The sequence below is a fragment of the Anopheles stephensi genome, unplaced genomic scaffold, assembly GCF_013141755.1.
Source record: "Anopheles stephensi strain Indian unplaced genomic scaffold, UCI_ANSTEP_V1.0 ucontig33, whole genome shotgun sequence".
Taxonomy (NCBI): domain Eukaryota; kingdom Metazoa; phylum Arthropoda; class Insecta; order Diptera; family Culicidae; genus Anopheles; species Anopheles stephensi.
This window is the reverse complement of record NW_023405269.1, coordinates 48,623-59,126: the sequence shown is the minus strand read 5'-3', so window position 1 is coordinate 59,126 and position 10,504 is coordinate 48,623. Positions and strand designations below refer to the sequence as shown.

General features: G+C 52.8%; 1 protein-coding gene and 1 pseudogene across 1 annotated transcript; one reads left to right on the top strand and one right to left on the bottom strand.

The window, feature by feature from the left end:
- Positions 1-582: 582 nt before the first annotated feature.
- LOC118516569 lies at positions 583-6,547 on the bottom strand (annotated as a pseudogene).
- Positions 6,548-8,833: 2,286 nt separating this feature from the next.
- Positions 8,834-10,222, top strand: LOC118516563 (methylthioribose-1-phosphate isomerase-like). The gene is given in 6 exon segments (XM_036062525.1): positions 8,834-9,006; positions 9,064-9,299; positions 9,372-9,521; positions 9,580-9,632; positions 9,692-9,991; positions 9,994-10,222. Coding segments are annotated over 6 exon segments (1,053 nt in total). The 5' UTR covers positions 8,834-8,874; the 3' UTR covers positions 10,176-10,222.
- The last annotated feature ends 282 nt before the right edge of the window (positions 10,223-10,504 follow it).

Sequence of the window (10,504 nt, the reverse complement as noted above, 5' to 3'; positions counted from 1 at the left end):
CTTAGTCTAGATTGTTATCGGTGCTGACGTTTAACCCCAGATAGGTGACGTTTTGAACTACTTCAAAGGTGTGATTGCCTCTCCATAGCTTCCGTAAATCGGTCTGTGTTAGTGTTTGTTGGTAGGCCCACCATTATTTTGGATTCTCCAACCCAACACGATGAATGTTGGAGGCTTAAATTTAAATTTTGCCGCAATCCGAAAAATTCTCCACTTCCCAGAAAGCTGTCATGAATTAATTTTGTTTCGAGTTTTGACATCTGATATCGGTAGAGATTGAGTTCGGTTCGGTTTGCCCAAAGTTGTACCTCGGACACGTCCTTCCACGAGCCCACAGTGCAGCCTTACCGTGTCTTTAAACGTCGTTAAACTGAAGCCATACGTACGGTTAATACGTACGGAAGCGTGTGTAAGGATCTAGACGTCATTTCGGTACATGCCGGGACACAGCTTTCTTTATTGATACGCTTTCTTTAGCCTTTACTTCTAAAGACGATATACGCGCGACGATATACAGCGACTATGCTATCGTTTCAATTAACCTTTGGATTTTTTGGAGACGGAAACAATGAGGCCACGCGGCACCACCAAGCCAAACCTCCCCCTTCTTCCCGGGGGATTGGCGTCGGAAGGCCGCCTACAACCGCACGCCTATTAGCACGCTTGGTCGGCTTCCGATCTGCCGCTAGGTGACGCTTTCCACACTGTCGGCGCTTTCGTTACACTCCATTATGGACTGGAAGGTGACGAGATGGGGCGTACCGGTGTCGCTCGGTGTACGACCCAGCTTCGGTCGTTGCCGGCGTCGCCGTAACGCCACGCTCATCATCTTTGGTGTGCGCCCCGGATTGCTGCCGGTACGTTCATGTACTCCGCGCTCCCGAACACCGGCACATTCGACGGATACATTACGTAGTGCGATTTCGTGCTTCGTTCCACCGGCCCACGAGCCCGCACTGCTGCTACTATGGCTGCTATGGCTGCTGTGGTTACTGTGGCTGCTGGCGGTACTCGAGCAGCTACCGTTGCTGCAGCGGTTAGGGCTCCGACGAGCGTTCCGCTTCCCAACCGCACCCCCCGCACCAGATGCAACTCTTCGCTGATGGGCCGCGGTGACGGCGGTACCATGTAGTTCTCGTTCTCGGGCGTTCCTTTCGGCCAAGATTTGCTGTGCGAAAGACGCCGTTCGCTGCCGGCACTCTCCGTCGGCGTGTGTACCGTGCCGGCTGACATCCGACCGCTGCTCTGCTCTGAATTATCGCTTCCCATACTGTTCATGCTGAGCGAAAGGCTTTGCGGTCGTACCACCGCGTACCCCCCGTTGGCCGCGCCCCCTGCCATCGAGAACTTAATCTCATCACACACATCAGCGCTGGTAGGCTCGTTCGAACCCGACCCACTTCCTGCCCCCGCTCCGTTTGCTCCCCGATGTTTGGATCCCGATTTGGTGCCCACGGTGGGTGGTTTCGTGCGCGAGAAGAAGCTCCGCATCCGCTCGAACGGCGTCGGACGCTTCAGCTTGTCCTTCAGCTCCTTCTGTATCTGCTCGTAGTGTTCACGCATCCGCTGCAGCTGGTCCTGCTTCTCGCGGAAGCTTTTCTGTACGTCGTTGCGGTTCTTCCACAGCGTTACCAGCTGCTCCACCTCCTGTATCGAGAATACGTTGTTCTTGAAGTCGGAAATGATCTCCAGCAGCTCGTCGTCGACCGTGCGTCCCTCGGAGCTGGACGTGTTGCGGCGCCGCGGTAGGCCAGCCGTCGTCGTGCCGTACGTATCCTCGGTTGGTTCCTCCTTGCGGAAGCTTAGCCGCACGTGCGATGCCGATTCGGGACGTTCGGTTCGATCGACCACTTCCGGCACGTTGCAGTACGGGTGCACCGGGATGTTGGACGGCTGTATCATGTAATCGCCCATCGGTTCCGCTGTGGTTGGAGTGGCGGTGGTGGCGGTGGCGTCGGTGTGCGGTCGGACGGTGTGAAAGGGTGCGTTCGAGGGCTGCAGCATGTAGTCGCCACTGCCGGCACATTCCGCCGATGCGGTTGACCCGGCCTCACAGTTTTCCAACAGATCCGAACACTCGTTGCTGAAGATGTCGTACTTGGACCGTTCGGACGACGATTCCATTGACCGCAGCGAGCCGTTGCAGCGTCTGTCCGTGTCTCGGGCCACATCGAAATTGTGCTCATTTTCGCCGCAAACATCCTTCTCGTCCGGCCCCGGCGGTGTCAATTCGGTCAACGGTCGATCGTTCAAGTAGTGGATGTTTGCTACACTCGCCCCGTCCACCTGATCGGAACCGTTCGCACAGTTCATGTCGATATAACCTTCCGCTTGCTTGAGCGCGTGACGTGGGACAAAATCTTCTCCGCGTCCGTTTTGTTTTGTGTGCGTATTGTCGGAACGGTTGAGGTGGCACCAGCACCGAACTGCTTTCGGTTGTATCATCACCTGATCTGAGCCGGCTCCGTTTACGCCTTTGAAGTAGTGATACATCGTGGTCAGTTCGTTCATTTGCTGCAAATGAAGCAATCGTGTTAACACGGAAAATACACACAACACACCGAACATGAAACGTACCGAAAAATTCTTCAATGCGCTCGAGATTTTGTAGTGGCCAGCCACCTCAGCGATGTCCGACGGTGTCCTACCGTTAATGTTGCGCATCTCACACGCAATCTCCCCGCCGGGCGATTCGATTAGCTGCATGCAGAGTCGCTCCAGGCCCCATCTGGCGGCAAAGTGCAACAGCGTCGGATACTCTTCCGGATCTGTGGGAAAAACCCCCAAAACAAAATCGATCGTGAGAAAGTGCTCGCGTTTCGCACTGCGGGAACGGGAAATACCTACAGATGTCACGATGGCAGCCCATCCCAGCCTCACCGCCTCCGCTACCGTAGTTCAGCAGGTTGTAGTTCGGTGGGACGTTCCGCAGGAAAGCCTTCAGCAGCAGCAGATCCAGCTTGTCCCGGTCGTTCGTCGACAGGCCGACCGACTGACAGATTAGCTCCATCGGTGCATCCTTCGACGACAGGATCTGTTCGAGCTCGCGCATCTGGCTCTCGCACTTGAGCGGCCGACTGCCCAGATCGACATTATTCTTCTCCAGCCGTATCTTAATCATCATCGATATCTCCATACAAACCTCTGCAGCGTGCACATAGAAATGCATAGAGAAAAGAAGCAAAGAAAACCACGTTACTTTCCCATTGATGAATTCAATTCATCCATATGGCAGCACTTCCGCTTCGTATTTCACAGTTCGTTTCCTCGAAGGTGAGAAACGGATAAGCCGAACACGACCCGGCGCGCTAGTACCTGGCACGCTGAACTGTATGGTGTAGGGATTGCGCCGCTTGATGTTCGTGATCTCGATCGTTTGGTCCGCCTTTTCCACCTTGATCTTTATCCAGTCCTCCTTGGTGAGCGGTTCGTGCAGGATCAGCAGGATCTTGCTCTGGCCCACCTTCACCTTGCGCGGGAACAGCACAAAAGACTCGTGGGAACGGTGGCTGCTACCTGCGTGGCCTGCGGCACCGGCGAGGTTACCGACACCGGCAGCGGGCCCGGTTGGTGTGGTGGGCGTTTTCGGTTCCGTGCCAGATGGCGTGCGCTGCAGAACTGTCTGCTGCCGTAGCGCCTTCCCGAGAATGTCGGTAGCAATGCCGAGCAGTTCGCTCACGAACGCCGTATCCTTTTCGCGCACCGGGCAGGTTCGCCAGCGACTGTAGCCGGGCAGGGCGGTCTTGGCGAACTCGTGCACCGCACTCTCGGACACGTCCAGCAGCATGCCAAGCACTCGGTTCGGTGTGAGCAGTGTGCTGAGCTTGGAGTGCAGCAGAGACGGCGCGAGTCCCATTAGCGCCGGACACACGACTACGATCTGCAGCTTGGTGGATTCGCACTGTTGTATCACGTGTGGCGGTTGCTGTACCACATCCTCGTCTAGCTTGATGTGAAGGAATCTGGGCGATATGAGAGCACAAAAAGCGAAGATCAAAACTGCGGCCCTTCAAATCTTGAAGCTACCATGATGTACTCACTTGAACGGTAGCCTGCCGCGCTGCTTGGTAATCTTGTCGAAGCACACCTTCAGATGGTTCACCCACAGCATACCATGCTCGCTGTGGCGCGCCGTCACGAACAGCACGTCCATTGCAGCCGCCAGCAGCGTTCCTGAATGCCAAAGCAAAAGTGTCGAACGACCAGAAGATCGGAGACTATTACCAACACCGAATGTTTTGATACAGTTTTACACAAGTTTACTGCCCGTCGAGTGGGCCACACGACACCGCAAATAAAACGCTACTCGGAAGCTTCCCTTGAGCAGCGGGCCACTGTCACTGCAGCGCGTTCTGCCGACCAAATAATGCAGCTCCGGCACGAGCTCGCGATCGAGCGGATGAAGCTGATCGCGCTGTAAAAAGCACGATCGGTCTTCTTCGTCACCATCATCGCCGTCAGCCTTCTTGCCGGAGGACGTGGAGCATCGGATCGGCAGCGGCAGGCGAGGTTTAGTTTAATGTGTTTGTTTTCGGTCGTTTGTGTGTACAATACGCATAAACCACGCGATACCACGGGGGGTGCACGGCGATGGCAACACGAGCGCGTCCGTCCGTTCCGCTCGCTCGCTGGGCCGCCAGGGAGCAGCGGAACGTGATCAAAATAAAGAAAGCAAGAAAGAAGGAAGGGAAAAAATGGCCATCCGCGCGTCGCGTTCGTGCTCTGGCGGGCTCGCGTCCACCGCTGTGGGGGCAAATTTGAATGCATGACGCGGTGTGGTGAGTGTTGTTCTCGCCATCAACCACTTCGATTGGGCACGGAAGGAAAGGCCCTGGTCTACCGCGAAAGGGAATCAAATGATGATGGTCCCAAGAGTGAGAGTAGATGAGTTCGGCAGGAATTGCAACAGGGTGGAGAATGGGGGGTGTGGGGGGAGGGTAATTAGGATGGGCAGAAGGCCGCAACATTAGAACATGAGGCATAGAACGTTTCCTGGAGTGGCAAACGATGGTAGAATGATAGTGCTCTATCGTGCTCACTTTCTCTCTCTCTCCTCTCTCTCTCTCTCTCTCTCTCTCTCGCTCGCTGGATGATTTGTGTGCACAGTTTTTAATATGGCCACAAGTGTATGCACGCGGAAATAGACATCAAAAAAACCTCTCCATAAGCGTAAGAACGCGAGGAAGTACGCCGCGTACTCTACCATAAACGGAACGCGAAAGGTTCTGCTTTCGCTGTCTATCTCGCTCTCTCTCTCTCCCCCCCTGCTCCGGATGTGTCTTTCTTGCTGGGTGATTTTGAAAAGCCAACACACACCGGGCCGCAATCGCCGTTATGGTAAGCGTTTCTTGACAGGGATTTTTTGTTTGGTTTCCTGTTCTCCAGCGGGAGCATCGCACTACCGGAATCGGATGTGTTCCCAGCCGGCTGACAGGGTGCTTTCGGGGCCGGAACGTCGGGTACCTGCAAGAAACGTGCCGGGTAGACAGCCCGAACATCCAAAAAGCAGCATTTAGTTGATTGCGAAAGTCGATGATGGAAGCGCGGAAACAATGCATAGAAGGACTTTTAACCGTGCTGCTGATGTAAACCATCCGGCTCGCCTGCAGCACAGGACGGAAGCACTCGGAAAAAAGGGAACTAGAAAAAGAACAGGGAAAAACCATAGCACACACTTACCTCATCGATGGAGGTTTCATTTTTCATCATCAGTTCGCGGCCGCCATTGTGCTCCAACTGCTGATGCTGTTGCGCTGGCGGCTGTAGCTGTAGGCGATGAGTCGACGTCCCGAAGGAATGTCGGGCGCCGCTCCGGCAGCGTCCCCGAACGTCCACTGCTGCGTGTGTTTGGGAATGTTTACAAAGTGCTTTCGATTAGCGCAAAGTGGAACACAACCGACGCCACACAGCGGACACTTACGCAAATGGCGGCAGTAGTGACAGCAGCTCCGGTGGGGATGCTGCTGCTGCTGCTGCTGGACGCATCACGATGGGACGCGGTGCACCGTCCTCCAGGAGGTTCGGTGATCCATCCAATGGAACGCCGTTTCCCGTGCATGACGCACTGTTGCTCCGGTAGCGGAAGATCGTACCGGAGGTGGTGCCGCGGATCGGGGAAGGCGATTCTGCGTACTCTCCGCCCGTCCGCCCACCATCCGCGATCGTGGCGGTGCGTTTCAGCTTCGAGTAGGTCACCAGGCGCTTTAGATGGTAGAATCGGTGCTTCTTTTGCTCCACCACCTCGTCCGCCGGACCGGACGCGGCATCTTCGTTAAAGTAGTTGGGATTATCTGTTTAGCGGTGGTGCGAAGAGATGACAGACACGCGGGTAGAATCAATTGAAAAATCGGACTCGAGGATAATCATGCAATCATCGTGGAGGATCTAAGATGAAGAAGAAATGGCCAGACGAGCGCGAGTCGGGTCCGCCAAACACTACTTCTCACTCACCTGAACACAGTGGTAGTGGATCCATTTGCCTGTCGTTACACTAATATCAGTGGTACTCAACTTCCCACGTAAATTGCTCCACAAATGAGGATCACTATCGGCGCAGGGATCGAACGATCGTCGAAGGAAGACGTGTTACAACACACGGTCGTTTAGCTGCATTCTCCTGCTGCTACCGTTTAAGTCCGTTGCATCAAGAGACGGAGAAAGATCATTATTCGAGATCTTGCCTCGGTATGGCAAGATGCGTTGCTGCAATTTGCATACTGCGCACACACACACTCACACCCACACACTTCTACACCCACACAAACAAACAACCAGACGTCCGCTATCGGAATGCGAGCGGAAGGAAGCGAACGATGCTCCGGAATTGCTATTGATCGATGCCCCGAGGAAACTGCTACTGCACTTTTGCCGTTCGGATCGAAGCAACCCGGTTCAAATCTCCTAGCGTTTGTTATTTGCTCTTGCTGTCAGCGTCCATCTCTCTCTCACATACACACTCTCTCACTCTCACTGGGTGTATTTTTATTTTCACCGTGAATCAATGAACGCACGGAAGGGATTTTCCTCACAGTTTTTTGAGCATAAAGATGCTACAAATCGTTTTGTATCACAATGATTTTTAGCGCAATGGTACCGATCACATGCACTCTCACTCACTTTCCACACAGCTAGTAGAACCTCCAGTTCACTCCAGGCTACCGGCAGGCAACCTCGCAAAACGTGTCGTTCTCGGCCGTCTGTCTTCTCTCGACTACCTCACTAGCCTCAAAAGAGGCAGCACACACCCGCGGCACGTCGTCCAACGCGAGACGGCGAGCATCTGATCGAATTATCTAATCTAAACTAAACTCTCGTCCTCGCCGTCGCTGTCGTCATCGTCGTCTCGCATCCCGCATGCGGGAAAGGCAAAAAAGAAAAAAGATTCGAAAAGAGACACCACACATTTCGTCCATGCCGGGTTCGTTCATCATCACTCGCGCATCGCCAGTAGTTCACCGCGCAATGCGTTTTTACACGGGCTTGTAATGTTTACATGCAGCTTTCTCGCTCACTCGCCCGCGTCGAACGGTTCAGTTCGAGAACGCTCGCATGCCTTCCTTGTCGCACCGCCGCCGTACCGATCGCAGTGTGCTGTTGTGGGTTTTGGTTATATTTCGAGTATGTTTTCAAGGCTTCGGGTTCTTTGCGCACTTTTGGCCCCGTTTCACTTGCTCTACCGCTGTGCGCTGGCTCTCTCCGTTTCATTCATGCTGCTAAATGCCGGTTTCGTTTGTCGCTTCTTCCGCTTGCGTGCTGCGAACGAAAGCGTGTTTTTATTGACATGCGCACCGCATCGCCCTCATGCACATCCCACATGCGCATACGCATATTGTAAGCGTATGTTATTTGCCGGGCTGCTTTTGCTTGGGCTCAGCGGAGAGGCTTCGGACGGTTTGTCAAACCGTCGATGTTGCGGCTTCCAGCGTTGTAAGGGCGTGCAGAGAGCGTAGGCCCCGGGGTTCGGGAGTGCGTAGGCAGCCAGCCAGCCACGGCGCACACGGAGACGCGCGTCTGGTGTGCATGTGGTGGCTAGGGCCGTGCAGTGAGTGAAGTGGGAAAGAACAGCAAGAACAGCACCATGTGAGAAAGGGCCGTCGCATAAGCCACGAACGGGACATACATGTTGCGCATCCCTGATGGATGTGGAATATCCGATGCCTACACACAATAACAACAACGAAAACCCCCTTTCGCTGATACGATTCCTCTTGAGCTGCAGCGAACTAGGGGAAGAAAGGTTCGGTGTGCTTAAGCACCAACTTTTTATCGCGCCGGAGAATTAAATCGTTCAATATTCACACCAGGCTCGGAGACCGGAAGTAAAGCACCCTTTTCTTGTTTGTATTTATGCAAGATAACGATCGGTTCGAAGGGACACAAATACGATTCTTTCATTGCCCTGAGCGTTTCTTTACTTTTTGAAGGGATCATCGTATCTTCCGGCGAAACGTGCTTCGGCCCTGAAAAGTTATGCTGCTGTCCGTTATGATTCGTATCCGTAGCATACAAGTTGTATCAAACGGGCGCAACGTTGCGTACAAGTGGCCATCAGAAGCTTGTTGAGGAGAAACTGAACGACCAAGTCACAAAACTTGAAAACACTCTGCTTCAATTTTAGTGGGATGAAATTACAATTTAACTTGAATAGTTATTCGAGAAAAAATGTTAAAAATGCACGCAACTATAGCAATTTATAGGCCAGTTGCTTCCCACAGAGCGGCACAGAGTTTAGAAGCACTGGCTTCCAGCTGTCAAATCATAAACGTCAACAAAGCCGCGCGCAAAGTAAACAATCATTCCCGATAAGAACGGCGGCGGATTTTCACGTTTTTTCCGCAGTGCTGTGCATTTCTAGCGACAACCAGCAACTAAAGAATGACGCTCGAAGCAATCAAGTATAAAGCCGGCCAGCTGCAAATACTGGACCAGCTTCTACTGCCCGGTGAATCAAAGTACATTCCTGTTGCCGGTGTAAAGGATGGCTGGAGTGCGATTCACAAGATGCAGGTAAGTTGAAACGGATAAGACCCTGTATTGGAATGTGCTAAATCTTGTCCGCCTTAGGTGAGAGGGGCACCAGCCATTGCCATCGTTGGATGTTTATCGCTGGTGGTGGAGATTTACGATAAACAGTACGACACGAAGGTTGCGCTCGAGAAGGAACTAGGCGAACATCTGCAGTATCTCGTCACGTCACGACCGACGGCAGTGAATCTGAAGCTGGCCGCCGATGAGGTGAAGGATCTGGCCACGAGTTTGTTAAACAACGAGACGGTTAACGTTGACGGGATGAAGCAAGAGTGAGATATTGGTTTACTACTCACTGAGAAGACGGTCTTTAACGAATCGCTAAACTGTTTTAATGTTTACAGGGTTATCAAATCTATTGAGCAAATGCTGGAGAAGGATATTAGAGATAACCGTGCCATCGGTGACAATGGTGCCAATGCACTACTGAAAGGAATAGATAGACCGTTGAGGTTGCTTACCCATTGCAACACGGGATCGCTCGCTACGGCAGGGTAAGCAGGAAAAGAATGCCTCAATTCAACTGCTATTACAAAACTTTTACATTTTTAGTTATGGAACCGCACTTGGAGTGATCCGGAGCGTAAATGAAAGGAATCTCTTAGGTCAGTACGCTTGCAATGTGCTTGCAATTTGAGCATGATTGCATATTAATTTATTTCAGATCACGTATACTGCACGGAAACCCGTCCGTACAACCAGGGCGCCCGTCTTACCGCCTACGAGCTCGTGCACGATAAACTTCCGGCCACTCTCGTGACGGACAGCATGGTAGCCGCCCTGCTGAACAGCCGTAAAATCGATGCCATCATCGTCGGTGCGGATCGTGTCGCTGCGAACGGTGATACGGCTAACAAAATTGGCACGTACCAGATGGCTGTGGTGGCGAAACATCACGGCGTACCGTTTTACGTAGCCGCTCCGTTCACCTCGATCGATGTCGCCATCGCGAACGGTTCGTACATCAAATTGAGGAACGACCCGAGCACGAGCTAACGCACATCGCCGGGCAAAGGATTGCAGCGCCCGGGATTGGGTGCTGGAATCCGGCATTTGACGTTACGCCGGCCGAACTGATAACGGGCATTATCACCGAGCGGGGTGTACTGAAACCGAGCGAACTGGCCGAAAAGGTCAGACAGAAATGAATGAAGTGATCGCGTTGCGGTTGAGTAACGTTGTTTACACCAGACGAGGGTAATGTTTCTTCTTTATTTTTGTTAGTTTCGGTACGGTAATCTAGCGCGAGAAAGAATGCATTAGCTGAATAGTTAGTTCCGTTGGTGCGTGGTAAATTCCCGCACAACGCTGGAGACTTAAATTTGAATCATGCGGCACATGTAAAACGGCTGCGTACTTAACGATTCAAACTGACCGTTATTTTTGAAAAAGGTTGACGAACCCTGCACTTCTAACCAACACTCAATAATGTGATGTATATGCCACTAACGTCGCAATCCATTGCGACCGACTAGAA